We start from the raw sequence: 26587 nt of genomic DNA, 5'->3' as shown, positions 1-26587 counted from the left end.
GGGGAGGGAGAGGGAGAGAGAGAGAGAGAGAGAGAGAGAGAGAGAGAGAGAGAGCTCTCAGCATGCTCAGCAGTTAAAAGCACTTGCTGGGCTAGTGAGATGGCTCAGCGGTTAAGAGCACTGACTGCTCTCCCGAAGGTCCTGAGTTCAAATCCCAGAAACCACGTGGTGGCTCACAACCATCTGTAATGAAATCTGACACCCTCTCTCTTCTAGTGCATCTAAAGACAGCTACAGTGTACTAATGAATTATAAATAAATCTTAAAAAAAAAAAAAAAAAAGAGGCACTTGCTGCTCTTCCGAGGACCTGGGTTCAATTCTCAGCACTCATGTCAGGGGGTTTACACCCACCTGCAGTTCTAGCTCCTAGGGCTCCAATTCCCTTTTTAAGTCTTCATAGGCATGGCCCTACCTCATACCCAGACAGACTTACACATAAGTAAATAATAAAAATAAAACTGCATAGACAAATGTGGAGCTATTTTATTCATGGGACTGGGTATAAGACCAGTACATCCTGCCTTAGCCTGGAATTCAGTGCAATATGCATTACTTCTTTTTTCCTATTTTTATTTTTCTAATTTTTTTAATTTTTTTATTTTATTTTTTATTTTTGTTTTTTCAAGACAGGGTTTCTCTGTGTAGTCCTGGCTGTCCTGGAACTCTCTATATAAAAATTTTTAAAGATTTATTTATTTTATGTATATGAGTACACTGTAGCTGTGCAGATGGTTGTGAGCCATCATGTCGTATGCTGGGAATTGAATTCAGGACCTCTACTCACTCCAGCCCCAACAGTGTAGCTGTCTTCAGACACACCATAAGAGAGCGTCAGATCTCATTACAGGTGGTTTTGAGCCACCATGTGGTTGCTGGGATTTGAACTCAAGACCTTCCGCAAAGCAGTCAGTGCTCTTAACCAGCTGAGCCATCTCTCACAGCCCGTATTTTTTCCTTTTTTTTTTTTTTTTTCGAGACAGGGTTTCTCTGTGTAGCCCTGGCTGTCCTGGAACTCACTCTGCAGACCAGGCTGGCCTCGAACTCAGAAATCCACCTGCCTCTGCCTCCCCGGTGCTGGGATTAAAGGCATGGGCCACCATGCCCAGGGAAAGATTTATTTTTATTATGAGTTCACTGTCACTGTCTTCAGACACCCCAGATGAGGGCATCAGATCCCATTACAGATGGTTGTGAGCCACCGTGTAGTTGGGAATTGAACTCAGGACCTCTGGAAGAGCAGTGCTTTTAACTCCTAAGCCATCTCTCCATCCTCTTCCTGTTCTTTCAGATGAGATCAAGTCTCAGCTGGAATCTGAAAGTTCTGAGTCTGTTACACACTTGATATGTTTTCCACACTAGGGTAGCTGCAGCTATAAATGAAGAGTGCAAGTAAGACTCTCTTAAGGCTCTTATTAAAGACTGAAGACACTTCAAACTGGGAATAAGGAGCTGAGCGTGGCTGGGAACCCAGCACTCCAGGCCAGCCAAGGCTGCTAAGAAACCCCGTCTCAAACAGGCAAACAAAAAATTGGGAGTGAGGGGCACTGTGCTTAAGTGCATTGGTTCTTGCAGAGGACCCTGCTCCCAGAACCCACTTAGTGGCTCACAACCACTTATAACTACAGATCCTAGGGATCCAATAACATCCTCTGACTTCCATTGGCACTGCATATAGGAGGATCAGGCATACATGTATGCAGAATACTGATATGAATAAAACAAAGGGCTGGTTAGAGGGCTCAGCAGGTGAAGCGTCTACCTTGATTACCTGAGTTCAGTCCTCATGACCCATGAGTAGGAGAGAACACATACAGAAAACTCATCTCTGTCTCGCTGACACATCATGGCATACAGTCAACAAAGAAAACCTAGGAGTATGGATCCCAGCTTCAGAGGAGGGTCCCAAGTTCAAGGACAGCCTGGGCAACTTAGTGAGATCCTATCTTAAAAGATGAGCTAGGAAGATGGCTCAGCAGGAAAGCACTCAAGTGTACACATGTACTAACCCTACAAGTATTTTAAAAATTTGCATTTGTTATGTTCCGGAATCCCAGGGCATGTACTTGTAAAGTCTGAGGCCAAGTTTGAGGTGAGTGCTCCATGAGCTGTCTCAACTACCATGCACTTAAGATTATGTTAATTATTCATATATATACATATATATATACACATATATATATACATATATATACATACACACATATATATATATGCATGCGGGAACCACAGGCAAGAAGGGGATGTCCTATCCCTGGGAGCTGGATTTAAACGGGTTGAATGGTTGTATGTAGACTGACCTGTGCAAGAGCAGAAGCATACGATCAAGCCTCAGTAAATATTTAAAAAGGAGTAGGGAGACTCCCTTTTCACCAGGCTAAAATGCAGCATACTGTACTGATAGTCCCATGTTTGTCCCCAGGCTGTTTGGGATGGACCTGAATAAAAAGACTCACAGGAGGATGGCAGCACTTCGAGTCACAAAACCGTACCTGGATATTGGGTGTTGAGCAGTAAGGAGAACCAGAATGAAGCCGACCAGGATATTTATTCCCTCTGCTTTGAAGCACTTGAGGTGGAACTTTTAAAGGCCAGCCTCTGGTATATGGTGAGGTGGAGACAAGATCACTCAAGGTCATCCTGTTACATGGGACCGTCTTAGGTCAGGAGGCCCAGTAAGTGCAGGTTGACAAAATTGTTCTGCTTGAGACCTAAACACTCAACCTTTGATGGAGCTCACTGGGTTTGATGTAGATTCCACGCAGATAATTTAGGACGGGGATTGGCTGGTTAGCAGGTTTGAAGATCAGTAAAGACCACAGAAAAGGAAAAATATCCAGAGTCCTAGACATTTCCATGGACCAAGACTGCCATCTACTGGCCAAGTCACAGCATAAAGACCCACAAGGTAATTTTTCAAAAATTGTACTCAAGGGCTGGAGTGGTTAAGTCAGAGGTCCTGAGTTCAATTCCCAGCAACTACATGGTGGCTTGCAATCATCTGTAATGGGATCCAATGCCTTCTTTGGGTGAATCTGAAGATAGCTACAGAACACTTATAAATCTTTAAAAAGAAAAATTGTACTCACACCTGAATTTTATACAGCAGGGGGAAAAAAAAGTGGGCTGGGGCTAAAGGTATAAGGCACCTTACAAATGAGGCCTCAAAACCCAAGATTTGCACACCTGGTATAGTTGACAGCCAATGCTCCCATCCTATCCTGGGTTATTAGATTTTGCCCAGCTGTGGTGGTGTTCGCATTGAATCTCAACACTCCAGAAAACTGAGCAAGGTGGCCAAGGATGCAGAAATCATGGCTGTGCATGACTCACGACCTGACACTAGTGAGGCCTGGCAGACATCATTCCCAGCAACCACGTGGTAGCTCCACCACTTATAATGGGATAACTCCGCCCACTTCCAGTACAGTACCCAGAGATCTACCTTTATTATATTAAATTCAAACGCTATCCAGAAGTCCCCTATATCCTCCCCCACACCCTGCTCCCCAACCCACTACTTTTTAAAACCTGGCACCACCCCATTTCAGGTTAGCTTGTAACCATCCAGACACTCCACTAAAAGGAACTGGCCATGATGTATAGAAATGGAAAAGACTCACAGTATATAAACAAATGTGGGCTTAAATGTGGCTATGCTTAAAGGCACCTTTAAGCTAGTACAGGGTAATTCTTCCTTAAAACCATTGGAGGGGTGGCATGCCTAAATCCCAAGAGGCAAACAGGGGTGTCTCCCAAAAGGTGCCCTATTACTGTTGAAAACACTTCCAGCTATGTGTTGGTTTAACTTTTGGGGATTTTTTCAGACAGGGTTTTTCTGTATAGCCCAGGATTACCTTTAGTCTCAACCCCAGTGATTAAAAGGGTGCTTGCATGCTTGCAAGCTTTTTTTATCCCTAGGAACCATGGCGGGTGTTTTAAAACAAAAACTGAGAAAGCAGCAAAATCAAGAGAACAAGACTTTATTATTCATGTTTGGAGGCTGAGGGCACTGGTTGCTCCCATAGCACCTTGGTTCATTCAATAGCACCCACATGTCCCAGTTCCAGGAAACCTTCATCTGGATTCAGATACACACTACACATGCATGAAAGCAGCCGACCTGTGAATGGTGCCCACAGGAGAGACTCAAAAGTAGTAGCACTTTCTATGTACAGTCCAGAAGTGTGCCCCACATTTGAGTCTCACCAAGATGAGCAAGCAAGGAGTCTCTGGTTGATTGAAGTTCCGATGCTTTCTCCACATGGCAACACACAAAAGGGAAGCACTTTCCACTTAAAAGCTTAGATAGGGCCTCCATTTTGAGTATGGCTATATGGAATTTCGCTAGATCCAAACATGCCTACAACTGAACTGAAGATTAAGGATTATTCAATGCCAAAAGGATAAATGCAGCTATATGTAATACAGTACCTGTCAAATCTGGGTCACTTCCCGTGAGGTTCCGTGCACCTCAGCTTTTACTTTTGCCCCATTACAGACTGAATCATACCCACAGATGACACCCAAATGATGCAACACTTAGGCCAACTGCAGTTTCTCAATCGGCAACACTACAAACTCTGCGGCACTTCTTACAAAGAACAAAATGTCACACAGTTTGAGTACCACAGATTGAAGCATTTCCACAGGGACCTGCTGTGGTAATAAACCTGAAACTTTATAGTCAGTTCTTAGCCAGACCAGCCAGCCAGGCAGGTTGAAGGCAAGTAAGTACCCCAGGCTAGGCAGGATTACATTCAACTCAACTGGAACACCTGAAAAACAAAGAGAATCCATGAAGATTATGCTTAGGGCACACAATGTAACACCTGTAATCCCAGCCCTCATGAGCCTGGGCTATTGTAAAGCCAAAAGGTATTATGGGTATTATCTACCCGGCTGTCCACCAAGCTTGTTTGTGCTAGGAGCCAGGTTAAAGTCAGCTACAGCCAGCAGGTCCTAAAAATTCAATCCAACCATATCAAGACTCACAACCATCAGTCCAACTACAGTAGTCAAGCAAGATATAGCAACTACAGTAGTCAAGCAAGATATATAGGATCTTTTAATCCCAGGTGGATGGAGCTGAGGCCAGGCTGGTCTACAAGTGAGTTAGCTCCAGGACAGCCAGGGCTACAGAGAAACCCTGTTTGGAGAAAAAGGAAAAAAATTGAAAGAGGACTTAATATGGCGGCCACGTGAGATTTAAAAGTAGGCCTTTCTTTACTCAGACCTGAGGCTTAGACTCACCACCCCTGGACCTGGAGTGCCTCCTTCCACCCTGCCCTGCTTCCTCCTCACCTCCAGCCTTGCAGCTCGAGTAGCCAGTGGCAACGAATTCACCTCCAGCACACATACCTGTTTCAAGCAGGTAAGCGATTCCAGGTTGCAGCTGCAGCCGGCTTTTCAGACGCCATGTACACACAGAGACAAACAAAATGGATGCACTTTCCCGCCAAGCCGCGGAGAGGGCCTCCACTTTGATCGACACTGTATGTTCCAACTTCCAAGACCTGAGGCTCAGCTCCTCCGAGCGAGGCCCATGTGGGATCCCGGCTCCTTTATGAACGCGGAAAGCCTTTAGTACCGCATGCGCCCAAGTGTTCGGACTCAAACCCACATGTGACACCCACCTGCCCAGAAATGCAACCCCAGTGAAAACATGACCCACTAAAACTTAATTCTTAGTTCTTAGCCGTTTTGAGTTCTCAACCGGTGACACTCAAAACCTGGCGGCACTTTTCTTCCGATGAAAATCCAAAAGAGCCCCCAGTTTGAGTATCACAGGCTGGAGGTCAAGCTTAAGAACAATCTACAATGCACCTGGACTCACGACTGCCTTACATCCATCCGCGTCTCGTGGCACCCAACTGAACCGCCCTCTTTAGGATAGGACCCATTAAACTCCAAGCCTAAACCCCCACACAGGTTGTCCGCTCCTGTAAACCGATGCGTCAGATGCAAAGCTATGATGTTTTCCCCATGCAGTGGCACACAAAGTGGAAGCACTTTCTCATTCAGGCTCAAGAGAGGGCCTCCACTTTGATGGCCGCTACATAGGTGTAACAGCTCCAAGCAGCGACAGGACGCACATGGAGCCCCCAGGTACCCTACAACGACCACCTCAGTTACCGTCTACTGGGCAGGATGCCCATCCCTAGCCTTTCGCTATACTCAGTCTCATTCCTTTCTTCGAATCCGTACTCACCACGCTGCAGTTAACCCGGAACACGTGGCACCAGGGCTGGTAAATGTGCCAGATAGCCGTTTTCTCAACCGGCGGGGCTTAAAACTAGGCGGCACTTTTTAAAGAAAAAAAAAAGTGCCCCCATAGTTTGAGTACCGCAAGATGAGGCGGTCCAGACGTTAAAACATTTACCAGGAGGAAAGAACGTGGAGAACTTAAAATTCACTCCAACCTGAAGGAAACCTGGATGAAATCAAGGAAGAGTTAGTACATCGGTCTAACTCAAGGTATAGTGAAACTCAAAATTTCTACAATGAAACCACGTAGTTAATGAAATGTACTGCATAGACTCCCTAGACCTGCCCTCAGTAACTCCTAGCTTTGGTTTCTGGTCCCCAAACTTCACTCGCGCCCAGACTACTCACTTTCCCCACATAGGCTCGTTCCTCCCTTGAAATTATGTAGACCAAGTCAGAAAAAAAAGCCCAACTCTTTTTCCACACACATTAGTTCTAAATGTCTTCTTTGGAGACCAGACCAACCTCAGATGGGCCTGCCTCTGCCTCGGGATTAGTAAACCCAGCCAAACCGTGGGGGCGAGCGAGGAAGGCTGAGTTCGCGGCTAGCCTGCCTTTTAAAAAAGGGGCTCTAGTTTTTAAAAAGTAGAATGAAGATGGCCGTGATGACCTTTAATCTGGAGGCAGAGAGGCAGGCAGAAATGAGAGTTAAAGGCCAGCCTGGCTAGTCATCTCCAAAGTTGAAGCAGGAAGATCTCTCTTCTGGAAATCCTGGATCTACTTTCGCCTCTCTAAACCAGGTAGATTAAAACCACAGAACTGAAGGAAATAAAAAATCTGAAACTAAAAATATTACCTTTGCCTATGTGAGAAGCAGCACGCCGGAGGTATCCCTGAAGACCGCAGAGACCAGCATTCCCGATGTGGAGTAGAAGTCTCTGAGAGGCGTGGGGGAGGCTCTAGGTTCTTATATAGTCTGAAGGCTCATTGGCCCCCTGGACTGGGAGGCTCTGATACCCCTCCCCCACCCCGGAGAATCCTTACTCTACCACCCTGCTTCCTCTGAGCTGAGTTTCCCTGCGGCAGAGTGACCTTCACTGGTTTCTTCTCCCCCCCACCCCCCAGAGGAAACAGATTTCTTTGTTTGTTTCTAGAAGCAGCGCCTTTAATCCTATAGTTTTCTAGGCCGAGGCTGGAGGATCTTTGTTAGTTCAAGGCCAGCTTGGTCTACTATGGTGACTAGGCACGGGACTAGGCAGGGCTACATTCAGTATTAAGATAATAATAAAAATAAATAAAGGAAGAATGTGGGAGGTTCAGTTTATTCTTTCGTTTGAATTTTTTTTAAATCCAGAGTTTCAAATCCTCCCTCTTTTTTACCTTTCTTTCTTTCTTTCTTTCTTTCTTTCTTTCTTTCTTTCTTTCTTTCTTTCTTTCTTTCTTTCTTTCTTTCTTTCTTTCTTTCTTTCCCACACTGAATATGAAGGTCCAAGAACAATATGATAGAGTTAGTTTTCTCCTATGCTTAAATATGTTTTTTTTGGGGGGGAGGGGGTTCAAGACAGGGTTTCTCTGTGTAGCCCTGGCTGTCCTGGAACTCACTCTGTAGACCAGGCTGGCCTTGAACTCAGAAATCCGCCTGCCTCTGCCTCCCAAATGCTGGGATTAAAGGCGTGTGCCACCATGCCCGGCTGTTTTTCTTTTGTTATTATTATTGTTGTTGTTATTATTATTTATTAAATATCTTTAAATAGCTCCATGGATTGAAATTAGGTCTCCAGGCGGCAGGGCTAAAGCTACAGAGGCATATTGCAGACTTGGAGTTTAGGGTTTGTTTGTTTGTTTGTTTGTTTTTTGGAGACAAGGCTCAAGTACGCCAAGCTGGCCATAAGCTCATTAAATAGCCAAGAATAATTTAGGACTCCTAAGTCTACACCTTGTGTGTGTGTGTGTGTGTGTGTGTGTGTGTGTGTGTGTGTGTAATGGAACATTTTTAAAAAATTAATTTAATTTTTAAAAATGTATTCACCCTACATCCTACTCACTGCCCCCCTCCAGGTCACCTCCTTCTACAATCCTTCCCCCAACCCCAGTCTTCTCCTCTGAGTCGCCCCCCCCCCCCCAGCACTTCCAGTCTGTGGGGCTAGGTGCTTCCTCTCCCACTGAGGCCAGACAAAGCAGCCCAGTTTGACCATCATAACTCCGGGACAGGCAACTGCTTTTGGGATAGCCTCTGCTCCAGCTGTTTAGGACTCACATGAAGGTCAAGCTACACCTCGGCTACATGTGAGCAAAGAGGCCTAGGTCCAGCCCATGTGTGTTCTTTGGTTAGTGGGGACTCATAAGTCTTTGTCTCCAATCTTCCAAGGGCTGGAATAGGCATATACCAGTATGCCCAGTTCAGTCATTAATTCCAGGCATATTTAATATACTTTAGATGTCTTGTTAATTGAACAAACAAGCCTCACCAGCAATTTGCTAGGTCTTAGGCTTGGGGAAGCAGATAGAGATATGGGTTTGGTCAAGTATAATGGCACATTCTTTTAATTCCAGCAATGGGTAGGCCAAGCAGCTACAAGTGAAACTGTGCCTCAAACAGCAGCAACAAGAAGGATAATTCTTTCTTTCTTTCTTTCTTTCTTTCTTTCTTTCTTTCTTTCTTTCTTTCTTTCTTTCTCTCTCTCTCTCTTTCTCTCTCTCTCTCTCTTCCTTCCTTCCTTCCTTCCTTCCTTTCTTTCTTTCTTTCTCTCTCTCTTCCTTCCTTTCTTTCTTTCTTCCTTTCTCTCTCTCTCTCTCTCTCTCTCTCTCTCTCTCTCTCTCTCTCTCTCTCTCTTTCTCTCTTTCTTTCTTTCTTTCTGACTGGATCTTTCTAGGCTAGGATGCCAGGAGCCTAGCCTGGGATGAGCTACTGATTTAGCTTCTCTTCAACTTTCCCAAGATGGCCTTGGCAACTCTGTTCCCTGTTCATACTGTGTTGAACATAACCAAGCAAAGTGCCCCACTAACTTAACCCTAAGAATTTTATTTATTATTTATTTATTTATTTATTTATTTATTCACTCACTCACTTCCTTACTTGCTTATTTCTTGTGACAGGATCTTGCTAGGCAAGAGAGGCCTGGAACTCACTATATAGACCAGGCTGGCCTCCAAGTCACAGAAATCCACGCATCTCTCTCTGCTTTCTCGAGTATGGGCTTGTACCAAGCTGGCCCACAGTGAGCGTTTTAAAATTATGTTTTGTTGGACATGGTGGCACACGCCTTTAATCCCAGCACTCAGGAGGCAGAGGCAGGCGGATTTGAGTTCCAGGACAGCCAGGGCTATACAGAGAAACCCTGCCTAAAAAAAAAAAAAAAAAAAAAAAAAGTTTTATTTTTGGTGTATGTTGCAGGGAGGGGCAGAGGTGAAATGGAAGCATATAGGTGTTAGACAGTAGCTTGTAGCACTGAGTTCTGTCTTACCTCTTGGGGTCCAGAGATTGCCTTCAGGTCTTTGAGTTTGGCAGTATACCTGTTTATACATTAATACAGCTCAAGGGCTCCATAAAGAACACTTTTGAAAGCACCTAGGGTTAAAAATGTAGAAGCATCTCTTAAGTCCTCCATAAGGCCTCCTTAGAGTTTACCTTTGACCCTTAGGCCTAGCAGGGAGCTCAGAAGTGGAGGGGCAAAGGTGGGGTGCCACTCTGGCTCCCCTTCTCCTCTTTATCATTGTCAGCTGCCTTCCAAGGTTCTGACAAAAACCTTTCTATGATGACACTAAGAAACAGCTGTTTTAGCCCGGTGTGGTGGCGCACACCTTTGATCCCAGCACTTAGAAGGCAGAGACAGGTGGATTTCAGATCGAGGCCAGCCTGGTCTACAGAGTGAGTTCCAGGACAGCCAGGGCTACACGGAGAAACCCTGTTTCGGGAAAAAAAAAAAAAAAAGACAGCTGGGGATATATGAAAATTAGCAAAAACATTGCTTTTATCAGCCCTGCCTTCAACCTTGGGCTTCCTTCCTTTCCTCTCATGCTGAGCTTCAGGGACCCCAGCAGAGATCTTGAGGTTTGTACTGCACCTAGGAAGTGAGGCACCAGGCGAGGTACCTGCTCCCAAGTCCTCCCAGGCTCAAATCCGAAGGGAGATGTATTTCATTCTCCCCAGCCAAAGGGACTGTTAACCTGCAAACTAGTTAGACTTCCTTCGTTACCTGGAGTCTGAATGGCACGGAGGCTGGCAGAATCATAGTCACAGGGCTGAGCTCATTGGCTTCAAACTCATGCCATGACCTCATAATCCCAGGCTGAGCTGCTTGGCCTCAAACTTGTCTACTACAGAAAAATCACCTGCTGTCTCTTTCCTAACACACACTGCTGGCTTTTCTTTTTCTTCTTATTATTAACACTACATTATATAAAGTGATTATATTTATTTTCTGTTCCTATGTGATTAGGGGGTCGCAGGTCAGTTTATTTACTTATCTTGACACACAGATTCTCTATTTAAGCCAGTCTGGGTTCAAACTCAGAAATCTGCATTCCTCTGCCTTCCAAGTGCTGTGATTAAAGGTGTCCACCAACAGACAGGGTACCTCTCTCTGTACAGCCCTGGCTATCCTGGGACTCTCAGACAGCTACTACTCAGTGTGGGGCTTTGAAATGACATTATTGGGTTGGGAGGCTGTGCACATGCTAAGGTGCTCTGGTAGAAATCACAGGGCAGCTGGCCTGAAGAAATTTCTCCTTCTCCTCTGTGGTCCGGGGGATGGAACTTACCTACTGACCCTCTCACCTGGTGTCACTTCTCCCACCCCATCTGTTTCTTTCTTCATAGTAGCATTAAGTTATTATGAGAGAAGGTACTGGAAATTTCACAGAACTGCGGGATGAGATTTGACAGCTGGTGAAGTAAGGACCCGGAAAAAGGAGAGTCATTTTACTTCTTTCAAAACTCCACTGGCTGGGGTGAAGGACAGTCATTTGCATGTCGGCAGCAAGGCTTTTATGGTAATGACCCAGTCCTCCCTCCCTTTGCCACCCAACCCTTGGCTTTGTTTACTAGGATTGAGCATTACAATAAGAATGCTTTCTTCTGTAAATTCCCCTCTGGGCTTGAAATCCTTTTAGGTTCAAAATTAATTGATGCAATTGGAGGGGCTGGTCAATCCCATCTTCATTCACAGTGACAAGGCTGGAGGATAGCCTTTAATAAAGGCATTAGATGGTAAACTGCCAGGTTATCCTTATTTTCTTCTGTGGAAGGTACTATAAAGAAAAGTGGAGAAAACCATTCTTTTGGGGGCTGGCATACCTGACCCAGGTTGCTTGGCTCAGCATCAGAATGTAAAATCATTATCAGGTTAAACTGTGTGCATCAGAACCAAGCCCTGTAGCACAAACACCTGTTCAAGTCCTTCATCGAGGAGGCCTGAGAGGCCTATTAGACAGCCAAGTTTGGGCTGCAATTCACTTTGTAGGACAAGCTGGCCTTGAACTCACAGCAATGGTTTCTGTCTCAGCTGCCCAGGTGTTGGAAAGACAAGTATGAGTTATCTTAATCTCCATGACATGTACACCCTGATATGTGATATCTGTCATGTGGTCATTTATACATTTGTCCTCCTGTCCCCAGGCTTGGCAATGGGGAGCCAGAACCTTGTCCAGGCTGTGCAAGCATCTACATTCGCACAATACATTTTTCACCTTTGAAAACTTTGTATTTAGCTTTACATTCAGCAGAAAACCACTTTCAGTAATAATTAATTGGCTGGGCTGGAGAGATGGCTCAGTGGTTAGAACACTGACTGCTCTTCCAGAGGTCCTGAGTTCAAGTCCCAGCAACCACATGGTGGCTCACAGCATCTGTGATGGGATCCGAGGCTTCTTCTGCTGTGCATGAAAACAGCTGCAGTGCACTCATATAAATACAATAAATAAATCTTTTAAATATATATATAATTAGTTGACTGGATGATGTAGTTTCCTGGGTAACTCACTTTTGTAGACCAGATCTGGCCTCGAACTCAGAAATCCGCCTGCCCGCTGCCTCCAGAGTGCTGGGATTAAAGGCGTGGCCACCTGGTTTTTGTTTGTTTTTTTTTTAAGTAGCCTGGTGTAGCATCCAATCTTTATAATCCCAACACCTAGGGAAAAGGAGACAAGAGGCCTGCTTTGAGCTGGAAGCCAGCCTGAACTTCAGAGTAAGTTCTACTCCCCTCTAGACTAGCAGGCAGGAGACCTTGTCTCAAAAGCTGGATACAGCTGGATTGTAGTGTGCTTGTTTACCGTGCCTGAAGCCCTGGGTTTAATCCTCAGTCTTAAAAAGGCAAAAAATAAAAAAGTAACAACATCTTTTTCCTTTTAAGTTTTATTTTAAGAAGTTTTTGATGCTCAAGTGCTCAATTTCTGTGAAGTTGCTGGGAGCCAGGGCTACACCACCACAGCTACACCCATTTCTCTTTCTATTGTCTAAGGCTGCTTTTCTATTCTTTTTGAATCCCGGAACCAAGTCTTTGTGATGGATACCTTGTGACCTAAGAAACCATTCAGTAGCCAGTCCTTTAAGGAATACTGGTCTTGTGGAAGCCAGCATGGGGTGCGGAGGGTGGGGGTGAGGTTGCTGGGCAAGCAGGACTTGTGTGTGTAGTGTGTTTGGAACTGAACTCTGGAAGGCTCTCATGTCCTAGCCCACACTACCGTCCTCCTCGTAGGACTCATGTTTTCAGCCAGGCGTGGTGGCGCACGCCTTTAATCCCAGCACTTGGGAGGCAGGGGCCTGGTCTACAAAGTGAGTTCCAGGAGAGCCAGGGCTACACAGAGAAACCCTGTCTCGAAAACCCAAAAAAAAAAAAAAAAAAAAAAAAAAGACTCATGCTCATGTTTTCAAGCCTTATGTTAAATGTAATAGACTTCTATAACAATGTGGTTTGTTATTGAGAAATAATCCTGACTTTCCTTAAAGCTTCACAAGACTGGAGGTGTAGCCTAGTTCGTGGAGCACATGGTTGGCTCGGCATTCCTTCTTGGCTGGAGGGGAGATAGGCAGGAGGCAGGGTGGGGGCAGGAAGAATCTTGAAAGTATTTGGAAGGTGGAAGCCACAGAACTTGGAGTTCAAGGAGGTCCTTTGCTGTAACTCTGTCGTGAACCAGGCTATGTTGTAAGACCTTGTGTCAAAAATAAAGCAAGGGAGCCGGGCGTGGTGGTGCACGCCTTTAATCCCATCACTCGGGAGAGAGAGGCAGGCGGATTTCTGAGTTTGAGGCCAGCCTGGTCTACAAAGTGAGTTCCAGGACAGCCAGGGCTATACAGAGAAACACTGTCTCGAAAAAACCGAAATAAAAAAATAAAATAAATAAATAAATAAAACAAGGGATAATTGAATTGGTACATGCTTACGATTATAGCATTTGGAGCGGCAGAGGCCTGCAGGATTGTCACAAGTTCGAGACTTTTAAGCATCCTTAAAAAGGAAACTAAACAAAAAAGAGGATAAACAAAGAAGTCACCAAAACAATCAAAAGAAAGAAAGAAAGAAAGAAAGAAAGAAAGAAAGAAAGAAAGAAAGAAAAGGTAGAAAAGATGGTTTGGGAAGGAACTCATAATGAAGGCCAAAGTGGCTTTGAACACACACATCCATATTAAGCAGGGCTATTAATCCCAGAACTTGAGGGGCATGGACAGGCACATTGCTGTGAGTTTGAGGCCAGCCTAGTCTACAGAAATAGTACCAGGTCTACACAAAGAAACCCTGTCTCGAAGGGAGAGGGAAAAGACTATATTTTCTGGGTAGGGAAAATGGATTGAAATTAATCAGACAAAGCTGCAAAATAAGGACTTTAGCTAAAAGAACCGAGCAAGGACTCAGAGGATGGGGGTATAATGTGTGGAAATTTTCTAGGAAGAGACTCTAGGGTGGCCGGATTCTTGCTTAAACTGACCCAGCAGGATTCTTGTAATGGGCAGGCAGGCTTTTCTATAGCACTTCAAAGGCAGGAGACAGAGTGACTCCTGGAGATATCTGTGATCAGATACCTGGAATGGGAGGTAACTCAGCAGATTCTTGAGTAAGACGAAATTGGGCCGGTCAAAGGCTGGAAGGCTGCCTCGTCTTAGGGGAGAGAAGCCTTGCGTTTATCTTCTCAAAATACATTATTTAGAAAGTTCCTTAAAAAAGGATGGGTGCCACGATACCTACTTATAATCACAGAAAAGACCACGTGAGGGGGAGTTAGATCAGGAGTTCAAAGTCATCTTCAGAAAAGATTGGAAGGTAGCCTGGGATACTTGAGAGTCTGTCTTAAAATAAAATAATAAAATAAGATCAAGCTGGTAGATAGTGTTTGTGTCTGCCTTTAATCCGAGTGTTCAGGAGGGAGAAGACAGCAGCCTAGTCTATTTAGTGAGTTCAGGGCCTGTCAATGCTAAGTAGTAGGATCTTGTTGCTGCACAAAATAAAAACAAAACCCACAGTGATCTCACTCACTGGCAATGCCCCGAAAATAAAAAAGGTCCCTCCCTCACAACCCCAGCTTGTGTTGGAGGAAGCATAAACACAGCAGTAATGTTGTTTCCTTTTTAAAAAGAATTTACCTAGTTTTTAGACCTTCACGTGCATTGGCGTTTTGCCTGCATGTATGTTTGTGTGAGGGTGTTGGATCCCCCGGAACTAGAGTAACATACAGTTGTGAAATGCCATGTGAGTGTTGGGAACTGAACTCAAGGACCTCTGGGAGAACAGCCAGTGTTCTTAGCAGTGGAATCATCTCACCAGCCCCAGCAGTAATGTTCTTTAATATTCGTTTCCTGAACTATGAAATGGACCTAGGGTGACAAGATAAAAAAGACTGAGCTACCGCAGTGTTAAGGCCTGGGCCCTGATCATTCAATAAGCTAAGCTTGGCCACCAATAGGCCAATTCAACTGGCCTGTATTAATGAAACTGGAGAAAGAAGGTACTTTCAATGTGGCCACTTAGGGGAGGGAGACAAATAACAAGGTCTGGTGGACCTCTATGCCCACTCCCAAGTACAACTTCCCAAGTCCTCACATAAGACTTAGGTTTAAAAGGAAGACCAGAGGGCTAGAGAGATGACTCAGTGATTAAGAGCACCAACTGCTCTTCCGAAGGTCCTGAGTTCATATCCCAGCAACCACATGGTGGCTCACAACCATTTGTAATTCCCTCTTCTGGAGATGTGAATAGCTAGGTAGTCATAGCTAACCAGTCAAAGGGTGATCCTTTACTGGGCTCCAGTCTCTGCATCAAGGTCCAATGACATATGGACAGAACTGTGTGTAATCTTTTCCTGGGAGACATGTTCCTTTCTTTGACTGGCACTAGATATCAGCCTTTTGTTTTTTCCCCAGCATGAGATTCCTGAGGTAAATTCTGATGATTCCTTGGGACCCAAGGAAAAGGCCCAACCAAGTCTCTCTTTTTAATAATTATCTTCTCTCTGGGCAGTGGTGGTACAGGCCTTTAATCCCAGCACTTGGAAGGCAGAGTCAGGCGGATTTCTGAGTTCGAGGCCAGCCTGGTCTATAGAGGGAGTTCTAGGACAGCCAGGGCTACACAGAGAAACCCAGTCTCGAAAACAAAAACCAATCCATACCCACAACAACTAGAACAGGAAAAATTCCTTAGATATGGCCAGTAACAGTAGACTTGCTTCCTGAGAAGTCTTGCTTATTTTGAGATGGTCTTATTCTATCTCAGGATAGCTTGTACCCCTTCATCTTGGGCTTAAAGCCATTCCCCTGTGTAAGTCTCCCAAATATTGTGATATTGTGATAATCACTTTGAACCACTCCGGATTCCGGGTCGCTGTTTGTCCGTCCTTCCTTCCTTCCTTCCTTCCTTCCTTCCTTCCTTCCTTCCTTCCTTCCTCCCTTCCTTCCTTCCTTCCTTCCTTCCTTTTCAGTGTGGGGAGAGAGCCCAGGGTCTTGTCATACTAATACTATGCAGTTTGGTTCCCAGTCTTTCTGTTTAGTTTATTTTCTTTTTTAGACAGAGTCTTGCTATGTGGGCTTGATTGGCCGTGAATTCTCTATGCAAACCAACCTAGATTTTGGGACCTTGGGCATGGTCTGCCACTCCCAGCTTTATTGTTTTTTTTTGTTGTTGTTGTTTGTTTTTTTTTTTTGTTTTTTGTTTTTTTAGAGAGGATTTCCTAGAGCCTAAAGTGGCTAGACAGCTGAAGGTGACTTTGATTTGGGCCACCTGCCCCCACCCCCCAGAATGTAGATATTGCAGAACAGTTTAACTCTTCTTGGAGAGTTTATGCAGTGCTGAGACTCTGACCTAAAGTTAGGTACCTGATAGGGAAGCTTGCTACAAGCTCAGTTACACCTCTAGGGACCCTTGCAGGTTTTCAAAGACCCTCTCCTAAGGACTCCCTTGGTGGCTTGTCTAGGGCATGGCCTAGTCTCCAGTCCTGGCGTGGTTGGTTTTAGTGCCAAGCCAGTGGTTGCTGAGTGACTCAAGTTGCAAACCAGAACTGAAGTTCTCCATTAAAATGTCCTCAGCCTGACAAGGTGGCTTATACTTCTAATCTTCACTAGGGAGAGGAGGCAGGCAGTTTGTCAGGAGTTTAAAGCCTGCCTTGGCCATTCCTGAGAATGTCCAGGAAGTTGGCCTGTGACCTCCATGTCTCCTGGACACATGGACACCCAACATGTGCATACGGAAACACACAGGCAGGCACACACACTTTTAAAATGTAAAATAGGGCTGGTGAGATGGCTCAGCAGGTAAGAGCACCCGACTGCTCTTCCAAAGGTCCTGAGTTCAAATCCCAGCAACCACATGGTGGCTCACAACCATCCATAACAAGATCTGACTCCCTCTTCTGGTGTGTCTGAAGACAGCTACAGTGTACTTACACATAATCAATAAATAAATCTTTAAAAATAAAAAAAAAAATAAAAAAAATAAAAAAGTAAAATAAAAGAAAAATTGCCGGGCATGGTGGCACAGGCCTTTAATCCCAGCACTTGGGAGGCAGAGACAGGCAGATTTCTGAGTTCCAGGCCAGCCTGGTCTACAGAGTGAGTTCCCGGACAGGCAGGGCTATACAGAGAAACCCTGTCTCAGGAAAAAAAAAAAAAAAAAAAGAAAGAAAGAAAGAAAGAAAGAAAGAAAGAAAGAAGGAAAGAAAGAGAACTAAAGAAAAAAAATGTAGGTACACAGGATATTAGGTTCTGTTCCATCTCCACCCCCAGAGATTCTAGCAGTTTAAAGGAATGAGCTTTTTGTTGTTGTTGTTGTTTTTTTTTGTTTGTTTGGTTTTTTTTTTTGTTTTTTCGAGACAGGGTTTCTCTGTATAGCCCCGTCTGGGAACTCACTCTGTAGACCAGGCTGGCCTCGAACTCAGAAATCTCCCAACGCCTGGCTTAGAATGAGCTATTTTTTTTTTAGGGGGGGGAGGGGGGTTCGAGACAGGATTTCTCTGTGTAGCCCTAGCTGTCCTGGAGAATGAGCTATTAGTAACTGTTCTTTGTCATTAAAAAATCTTCCGGGGACAGATGGCTCTCCGATAATTCTTTTCCACTCCCGTATAGTTGCGGGGTCTGAAAACTTCACTTGCAATGGGCAGATCTGGGCGGCCAGAAGCAGCTCCCGGTTTACAGATTCGAGGAACAGCCTGAAGGAAAGCTGTGCTGTATCAATTTAAAGAAACCTTAAGGAAGACATGGCCTTTAGCGCTCTGGGAAAGGCTTCTCTTATGGACTGGCCACATTCCCGAACCTTCTTTTGTGGCTAGGTTTTTTTTAGACATGCTCTTTGGCATGTCTGGCTTGGAAGTTGCTATGTAGCCCACTCTGGCCTTGAACTGCAGAGGCTACTGCCTCTGTTTCCAGAATGCTGGGATTCCAGGTGGGAGTCACAATATTCCAGCTCACTTTGGGGACCTGAATTCCTCCTTGAAATTGCCAGCTCCTTAGATAAATTCCATTGCCCAGAACACTGGGGCTGTGCTGCTCCCCGCCCTGCCCCCCAACACACTGGGAGGTTTGCCCCATCCAGGGCAGAGCATTGTGACAATCCGGATCCCTAGGAAGAGATTCTAAAGACACCTGCGCCCTTCCCGAGGGCTAACAGATTATTGAGACAATGGTTCTCAAGGAAATGGAATTTCCTCAGGAATCCCATGCTGGGCAAAGGGGAAAGGCTGGAGCCTGGTGTCAGCCAGAGGAGGGAACCTGTCCCCTAGGAAGAGATTCCAAACTGCTCTGGTCACCTTGCTGGGAGCCAAGGTGACCAGATAGGTTAGAGAGGTGGGGATCACACCTTTTGTAATTTGGCTACTCTGCTGGTTTGGTTACCTTACTTTAGACACGTAGCCAGTCTCACCTGTTTCGGGCTGCTGGACCCAGGGTCTGGCCTTAACCGATTCACTTACAGCCTCCCGAATCATACACAGTTCTTGAGTGCTAGTTGAATGGATGAGAGAGTTAAAAGTATGTTCAGAAGCAAGTAGCTGTAGGGACTACCGTGAAGTAGAATTAATTTGCCTTCCCATGACGTTCCAGTATGAAACACACATCCTGCTGAACACCATACCAGTCTAGTGAACAATGTATATTTCCTCTTTTACTGAATAATTTTCTTTTTCGAGACAAGGTCTTGATCATATAGCTCTGGCTGTTTAATAAGACCCACTGTGTAGATCAGGCTAGCTCCAAACTCTAATAAGAGTGTCCCTGCCTGTGTATCACTATACCTGGCCTGACCACTTCCCCCCCTTCTTTCTTTCTTTCTTTCTTTCTTTCTTTCTTTCTTTCTTTCTTTCTTTCTTTCTTTTTTTTTTTTTTTTTTTCCGAGACAGGGTTTTTGTGTATATGCCCTGGCTGCCCTGGAACTCACTTTGTCGACCAGGCTGGCCTTGAACTCAGAAATCTGACTGCCTCTGCCTCCCTCCCAAGTGCTGGGATTAAAGGCGAGCGGCACCACTGCTCAGCCTAACACTTGCTGTTCTTGCAGAGAACCAGGGTTCAGTTCCCAGAACTGACATGGTAGGCCCAAAACATCTGTAGCTCCAGTTTCAAGAGATTTTCAAGTGCACCAGACAAGTGTACATGTAGACAGACAGACACACACAATCTTTGAAAATTAATAGATTAAAAAGTGGCCTTGACGCTGGGCATGGTGGCGCACACCTTTAATCCCAGCACTCAGGAGAGAGAGGCAGGCGGATTTCTGAGTTCGAGGCCAGCCTGGTCTACAAAGTGAGTTCCAGGACAGCCAGGGCTACACAAGAGAAACCCTGTCTCGAAAAAACCAAAAAAAAAAAAAAAAAAAAAAAAAAAAAAAAAAAAAAAAAAGTGGCCTTGAAAAACAAACAAGCAGTTGGGGAATGGAGGCACACGCCTTTAATCCCAGCACTTGGGAGGCAAAGGCAGGTGGATTTCTGAGTCTACAGAGTGAGTTCCAGGACAGTCAGGGCTACACAGAGAAACTCTGTCTTGAAAAACCAACCCCCCCAAAACAAAACAAATCCCCCCCAAACAACAACAAAAGAACACCAAGTGTTAACAGTTGAGCCATCTCTCCATCTTTTTTTTTTTTAATTACATGCACATGTGAGAATCTGTGAATATGTACATGTGGGTGCCCCTCAGAGGCCAGAGAAGGGTGCAGGATCCCGTGGAACTGGTATTACAGGCTGTTGTGAGTCGTTATGTGGGTTCTGAGACTCAAACTCAGGTCCGCTGCCAGACTAGCAATCGATGTTAATTGCTGAGCCCTTTCTCCAACCCCCTAGACTGTTATTTTCTTGTGAGAACCTTATATGTAGATAGACACAAATAGCCCTGTTGGGGCAACCCGGGTTTGAATTCTTGAATTTTGCCCTACCCAAGTTGCATTGGAAGCTCCATGCTCCGCTAAACACTACCCCCTGACTCACAGATAGGAAAGTGTTGTATAGTCCCTTTCTTGGCTTTGCCAGAGATGACCTCATTCTGTTCGCCTCCTAGTGTTTGTATGAAAAACTGTGTCTCTTTACTATCTATCTTCTTCATTATGTTTGTGATCAGCTTGTAAGGTTTGGTAGGGATTTTAGATCTGGGCCATATTTTAGGGGTGCATGGGTATTTTCAATGAATAATGAAGGCCTGAAAAAATGTCCTTAGATCTAAGGCAATGCGGAAGGTGACCCTGGAGCAGAAGATTAAGTGTCCCTCTCTTCTATACACTTTGAGAATTGACTCTACTAGGGGAAAAAAGAAGTAAAACTCTTTAAGGCATCCAATTCTGCTTAAACACCCAAAGAGACACCCATTTTGAACAGAAATTATCTGCCACTTGTATAGATTTTAAGTCAGTTGTAAACAGACATACAAGTCAGCTGTCCCCAGGTCACACTTTAAACAAGGTTTTACAGACACAGAAACTGCAAGCTTGGCCAGTAGGGACAAATGGGAGATTTACATAGCAAAGACATCTTTACTTTGTTTTGTTTTGTTTTTTGTTGTTGGAGACAAGAGTTTCCCCAGTGTAGCCTTGACTGTCCTTGGGTGGCCTTGAACTTATAGATCCTGCTGCCCTCCCCTACCAAATCCTGGGATTAAAGGTGTGTACCCTGCCACTCAGTTTACTCTTTTTGTTTTCTTTTTAATTTATTTACTCACTTTATGCCTCAGTCTCTTTCCCTCCCATAGCCCTTCCCCCACCCCACCCTCTTTAAAAAACAGGCTGCTGTTCTTTGTTTAGGTGGCTGTTAACCAGGGACATCCTGCCAGCCTAGTGAACTGATAAGAGGACCGGGCCCTTCTGGCTGGCCGGCATAATTAAGTTCCTTTTGGTATGAGAACAGAGCCTAATAGGTCACAGTTCTGGTAGACAGAGAGGGGTGGGGTAGGGATACATCTTATCGGGGTGTGATAGCACTGGCCTTTAGTTCCAGCATTTGATAGGCAGAGACAGTGAGATCTTTGAGTTTGAGGCCTGCTTAGGCCACTACCTAAGTGAGTTCCAGGACAGTCAGGGATACACAAGAATATCTTTTGGAAGGGAGGAAGAAGGAGAGAAAGATAAAAATACTTCTTTGGTAACCACAGACTAATCACGAACCTCTCAGTTCTACTTTATTCTAGTTTCTAAGAAGTCTGTTTAAGTGACTAGAGAGATGGCTGAGTGGTTAAGAGCACTGTCTGCTCTTCCAGAGGACCCAGGTACAATTCCTAGTAACCACATGGCAGGTCACAGCTGCCTGTAACTCCAGGTCCAGGGGATATGGAGCCCTCACACAGATAAACTTGTAGACAAAGCACCAATGCAAGTAAAAATAAATCAATCTTAAATAAAAAGTCCCGCTAGTTCAGGATGCTAGTTATCTTGTAGTCATATTGATGTGAGGCCCTTCAGCTAAATTCTACTTCTGTGTAAGGTAATATTTCCTAAGCAATTTATTCTTAGCCGGGCGAGGTGGCACAGGCCTTTAATCCCAGCACTCAGGAGGCAGAGGCAGATGGATATCTGAGTTCGAGGCCAGCCTGGTCTACAGAGTGAGTTCCAGAACAGCCAGGGCTATACAGAGAAACCCTGCCCCCACCCAAAGATTTATTTATTTTATGTATTTGAGCACACTGTAGCTATACAGATGGTTGTGAGCCATCACTTTGTTGCTGGGAATTGAACTCAGTACTTCTGCTCGCTTGGGGACCCCGCTCCTTCTAGCCCAAAGATTCATTTATTATTTTATTATTATTATTATATATTTTTTAAAGATTTATTTATTATTATATGTAAGTACACTGTAGCTGTCTTCAGACACTCCAGAAGAGGGAGTCAGATCTCGTTACAGATGGTTGTGAGCCACCATGTGGTTGCTGGGATTTGAACTCTGGACCTTCGGAAGAGCAGTCAGGTGCTCTTACCCACTGAGCCATCTCACCAGCCCTTATTATTTTATTATTATATGTGAGTACACTGTAGCTATCTTTAGACAGACCAGAAGAGGGTGTCAGATCTTATTACAGGGATGGTTGTGAGCCACCATGTGGTTGCTGGGAATTGAACTCAGTACTTCTGCTGGCTCGATTTGAACTCAGGACCCCCAGGAGAGTAGTCTTACCTGCTGAGCCATCTCACTAGCCCCAGTTTTGGTTTTTCAAAATAGGGTTTCTCTGTGTAGGCCTGGCTGTTCTGGAATTTGCTCCATAGACCATGGCCTCAAACACAGAGAACCACTTGCATGTGTGTGTGTGTTTATTTTCGGTAGGGTTTCACTGTGTAGACCAGGGAGGCCTTGAATTCAAAGAGATCTATCTCCTGACCTTAAATACACATGGCACCACCTCTGGAAGTTTTTGTTTTGCTTGCATGGTACTGAATCTCATATAATTCTGCCTGGCTTGAAACTAGTTGTCTAGTCAAGTATGACCTCAAATTCCTGATCCTCTTGTTTTTCTACCTGAATGCTCGGATAACAGGCATTTGCCACTATGCCTGCTATATACAGTTTCTTTCAGACAAGGTCTTACTGTCTAGCACAGAGTGCCTTGGGATTTACAGTAATTCTCCTGCCTCAGCCTGTTAAGTGCTAGAATAAGAGACAGGAGTCACCAACCAGTTATTGGTTTTTTTTTTTTTTTTTTGGTTTTTTGTTTTTTTTGAGACAGGGTTTCTCTGTGTAGCCCTGGCTGTCCTGGAACTCACTCAGGCTGGCCTCAAACTCATAAATCCGCCTGCCTCTGCCTCTGCCTTCCAAGTGGTGCTGGGATTAAAGGCCTGTGCCACCACCACCTGGCTTATTGTGGTTTTGAGAGAGAGCCTCTCCGAGTAGAGGCTGTCCTGAAATTGCTATATAGAGCAGGAGAGGCCTTGAACTCACAGACATCCTCCTGCCTTCGACTCTCAAATACTGGCTTAAAGATGCCTATCACCACACCTGGCCCCAGTTATGTTTTAGATACAGAGTCTATTTTTTTATGTGGTCCAAACTGGCTTCAAACTTTCTCCTACTTTTTTCTCTCTCAGGACTCTGTTTTCCAAGGGCTGGTATTATACCAGGAGTCACCTTGCAGACCAGACTCAAACTACAGCACAGTTGCTTCGTTTTGTTCTCTCAGGCTGGCAGCCAGCCCTGCCCCCACCAGCCCTGAAGTCAGGAGTCCTCCTAACTTTACTCTTTGCGTAAGGATCTAGAGATCTGGACTCACACAAAGACTTTAGACAGATAGAATTCCCACTGAGTCTCCTGCTTCCTGCCAGATCTCAGCTCTGCAGATTTCAGAGCTGATACGGGAAGGAGTGCCGGGCTGTGGGCCCCAGGCAGCTTTCTCTGCCTTCAGATTGCCCAGGTTCCAGGAAATAATGCGGGGAGGTGTGATGTGCTCGGCTCCTTTGGCCCGGTTCAGTCCAGTCTAAACTGACTCGATAAAGAGGCCTTCTACTCCACCCAGCCAGAATTTCACACCTGCCTCTGCCCCAGGAGATCCCCTCATTGTTTTCAGTAAGGAATGCTTTGCATGTGTGTGTGACCTGGTCTCACTATGTAGGCCTGGCCTGCCTGGAACTCACAGAAACACCCTGCCCTTAAGTCTCGAGTGGCAGGAATAAGCCATTCACCACCACATTTTGAAAAAGCACGTTGTGCTTGATTTAAACCCTGAGCTGCGCTCCCGATCCTCTATCACTGCGTTCCTTGGGTGGGATCTTTTCTCTCTTGCTTTAACTTTGACTTAAAAACCCGAATTACAGGCAGGCTGACAAGGCCACCTGGAATGTCAGTGCGTTTGAGGGCTCCCAAATGTTACGTTTTTTACTTGTTAAAGTAAGTAGTGCTTTAATAACAGAGCTTTCTCCCCAAGACACAGTATCACGATGTAGTCCTGGCTGACAGCTACCCCCAGACATGTGCTTGCCATCTAAGTGCTGAGATTGAAAAAAAAAAAAACCAAAATAGCTCTTCTCTCTGTCTCTCTCTCCCTCCTCTCCCCATTCTCCTCCCCCTCTCTCCACGTGCCCCCCCCACTCTCTCTGCCTTTCTGTCTCTACTACCTTCAACTCCCCTGCCCATGCCCTAAATAAACTCTATTCTATACTAAAAAATGTGTTACTAGGCACAAGCAAGTCCAAGTCTCCCTGTCTCTGTCTTCCTCCTCCTCCTCTTCCTCTTCTTCCTCCTCTTCCTCCTTTTTAAAATGTCAGGGATTCTCTGTGTAGCCCTGGCTGTCCTGGAATTTTCGGTGAGCTCCCTGCTTCTGCCTCCTGAGTGCTGGGATTAAAGGTGTGCACCACCATGCCCGGCACACCTTCATTTTTAAAATTCAGGATTTTACCATGCTTAGGCTGCCCTCAATCAACTCTATAGCCAGGTAGGCTTTGACATGGCTAACTTTCTTCCACACCCTAGGGACAATTGTGTGCAGCTCAGCTTGGCTTCTTTAGCACAGATCTGTACTCCCAGGCCCCAGGCATCCCACATCCCTCCTTTCCAGGGAGAGGGAAAGCCATTTTCCCTTGGCTGCTGCTTTGTTGCTGGGACCACTGTCTAGTACCTGGTGATGAAGTTGGTTTTCACAGTATGGTAGAAGAGAGACTGATCACACACCCATGAAAACCCATATATACATTTATATTGCTAAGGACAGAACAAACAGCCTCACTGTATATGTCCATGGGATCCAAAGAATCAGGCATACACATGGCACACATCCAGATAGTAAAAGTGTAAACACGTACAGATTTTATGATTTAAAACTTCATAAAGCTCACAATAACCTCACTACCTTTTTCTTTAAAGATTTATTTATTTATTTAATGCTTATGAATACACTGTTGCTGTCCTCAGACACACACCAGAAGAGGGCATGGGATCCCATTACAGATGGTTGGGAGCCACCATGTGGTTGCTGAGAATTGAACTCAGGACCTCTGGAAGATCAGTCAGTGCTCTTAACCACTGAGCCATCTCTCTAGCCCCCAACCTTACAACCTTTTGTTCACGGAGGGATTTACTGGTCTTCATTTCTGACCAGCAACATAGGACCCTCTTATAGGTGCAGAGTGCTGAGAAATGTTGATAAAAAAGACTTCCCTTCACTTTCCTCAGACACTGTAAGGTTAAATTGACCAAGGCCTTTTGGCAGATGGTGCAATTTCTCAGTGCCCTCTTTCCCTTGACCTGTGTCTCTGCTAACCCATATACCAAAATAATAACATGGTGAGAATCGCAGGCAGGAGTTCAAGGCCAGACATGCCTTCCTGCCAAACCTGAGGGTAGTCTGAGGCCTTGAGTCAAAGCACCCCAACACATAAACAGCATCTTCAAAAAATAACTGTGTGCTGGGTGGTGGTGGCACCCTTTAATCCCAGCACTTGGGAGGCAGAGACAGGAGGATTTCTGAGTTCGAGGCCAGCCTGGTTTACAAAAGTGGGCCCAGGACAGCCAGGGCTACAGAGAAACCCTGTCTCAAAAAAAAAAAAAAAAAAAAAAAAAAAAAAAAAAAAAAAAAGAAAAGAAAAGAAAAAGAAAAAGAAAAAAAGCTAAGAGAAACACTGCAGCCCGGCTTAGGAAGCCTGGTTGGATCCCATGACTTTTTGAGTGACCGCTGACCCTTGTGTAGGTTCCACCACTAAATTTTGTCCGTTGGAGCCATGGCTTTGTTGGACCTAGACCCTACCCCAACTTATGGGCTATGTATCTCCGACAGCTGTCTCCTGCCTCAGTCTGTGTTACTGGCAATGTCCTGAAGGGACGGCAGGGGGCGCACCTCTCCGTGTTCCTGGAAGACTGCTTCAAGACGGGCACTCAGCTAGGACAGCCCTTCTGGGTCTTGACAAGTAAAAGTGCCTCTAAAGCCGAGTGTCCCTGCCTGAGTTGTTGTCCCTCAGGACTCCAGCATCCTGGAACTCACTTTGTAGACCAGGCTGGCCTCGAACTCAGAATTCCGCCTGCCTCCGCCTCCCAAGTGCTAGGATTAAAGGCATGCGCCACCACTCCCCTGCAAGAGCACAAATCTTTACACACTTCTGGGGCAGCATCTGGAACCCAGAGCACCCTGAATGCTAGGCAACAGTCAGGTACTAGCTTTTGTTCTCATGTTTATTTGGATATGGGGTCCGCTGTGTGAGCTAATCCGGGTGACTTTCATCTCATGACCTTCCAATCTCACAGTGGCACACGCCACAGTAAGCTCCTATTCCTTACAGACCTGGGTGGCATAGCCTGGTACTATTTTCCTTCTCAAAATAGGACTTAGGAAGCTTGTCCTTGGAAGGCAGAATTCCTCTAATGTGATGAGTCTCAGTGAGCGTAGGGCTCCTTCTGAGGCTGTATCCAACACTCCCTCAACTCCTCAGCCTAAGACCTTTGGTAGCCTTGGTGTTGTCTGTGAGCTCGGGAAGCTGGAGATGGCATCAGCCCACAAACTTAAAAGAATAAAAGAAG

The 26587-nt window shown here is 45.3% G+C and overlaps 1 protein-coding gene, 1 long non-coding RNA gene and 9 other non-coding genes across 14 annotated transcripts in view, besides 1 other annotated feature; 3 read left to right on the top strand and 8 right to left on the bottom strand.

Annotated features, from left to right (window-relative positions):
* Positions 1-6338, top strand: part of Nlrp12 (NLR family, pyrin domain containing 12) — a 31129-nt gene extending 24791 nt beyond the window's left edge. For 2 of the 4 annotated variants that reach the window (XM_006540131.4, XM_017322321.2), the window contains one exon: positions 2421-3967. In XM_006540131.4, the coding sequence (XP_006540194.1) occupies positions 2421-2508 (88 nt within the window). In that variant the 3' untranslated portion in view covers positions 2509-3967. Of the gene's footprint in view, positions 1-2420; positions 3968-5232 lie in introns of those variants that run through there. The other 2 variants (XR_881738.3, NM_001033431.1) reach the window with 2 other exon arrangements.
* Positions 3966-6197, bottom strand: D7Ertd143e (DNA segment, Chr 7, ERATO Doi 143, expressed). Its single transcript, NR_028425.1, has one exon. It is a non-coding gene; the product is annotated as a DNA segment, Chr 7, ERATO Doi 143, expressed (long non-coding RNA).
* On the bottom strand, positions 4140-4208 carry Mir295 (microRNA 295). The gene has a single exon (NR_029645.1). It is a non-coding gene; the product is annotated as a microRNA 295 (primary transcript).
* On the bottom strand, positions 4257-4340 carry Mir294 (microRNA 294). The gene has a single exon (NR_029644.1). It is a non-coding gene; the product is annotated as a microRNA 294 (primary transcript).
* On the bottom strand, positions 4559-4638 carry Mir293 (microRNA 293). Its single transcript, NR_029643.1, has one exon. It is a non-coding gene; the product is annotated as a microRNA 293 (primary transcript).
* Mir291b (microRNA 291b) lies at positions 5421-5499 on the bottom strand. Its single transcript, NR_030276.1, has one exon. It is a non-coding gene; the product is annotated as a microRNA 291b (primary transcript).
* Positions 5711-5792, bottom strand: Mir292 (microRNA 292). The gene has a single exon (NR_029642.1). It is a non-coding gene; the product is annotated as a microRNA 292 (primary transcript).
* Mir292b (microRNA 292b) lies at positions 5722-5783 on the top strand. The gene has a single exon (NR_106140.1). It is a non-coding gene; the product is annotated as a microRNA 292b (primary transcript).
* Mir291a (microRNA 291a) lies at positions 5981-6062 on the bottom strand. The gene has a single exon (NR_029641.1). It is a non-coding gene; the product is annotated as a microRNA 291a (primary transcript).
* Positions 6273-6355, bottom strand: Mir290a (microRNA 290a). The gene has a single exon (NR_029640.1). It is a non-coding gene; the product is annotated as a microRNA 290a (primary transcript).
* Mir290b (microRNA 290b) lies at positions 6286-6343 on the top strand. The gene has a single exon (NR_106158.1). It is a non-coding gene; the product is annotated as a microRNA 290b (primary transcript).
* Positions 9379-25370: a transcriptional cis regulatory region, noted in NCBI's record as "EC(Mir290) region targeted for CRISPR interference". NCBI's record gives its function as "positively regulates expression of Mir290a (moderately strong effect) and AU018091 (modest effect) in mouse ES cells" and the evidence as "EXISTENCE:mutant phenotype evidence [ECO:0000015][PMID:27895109]".

Source organism: Mus musculus, chromosome 7, assembly GCF_000001635.26.
Source record: "Mus musculus strain C57BL/6J chromosome 7, GRCm38.p6 C57BL/6J".
Taxonomy (NCBI): Eukaryota; Metazoa; Chordata; class Mammalia; order Rodentia; family Muridae; genus Mus; species Mus musculus.
The sequence above is the reverse complement of the archived record's forward strand: the minus strand, read 5'-3'. Positions and strand labels throughout refer to the sequence as shown.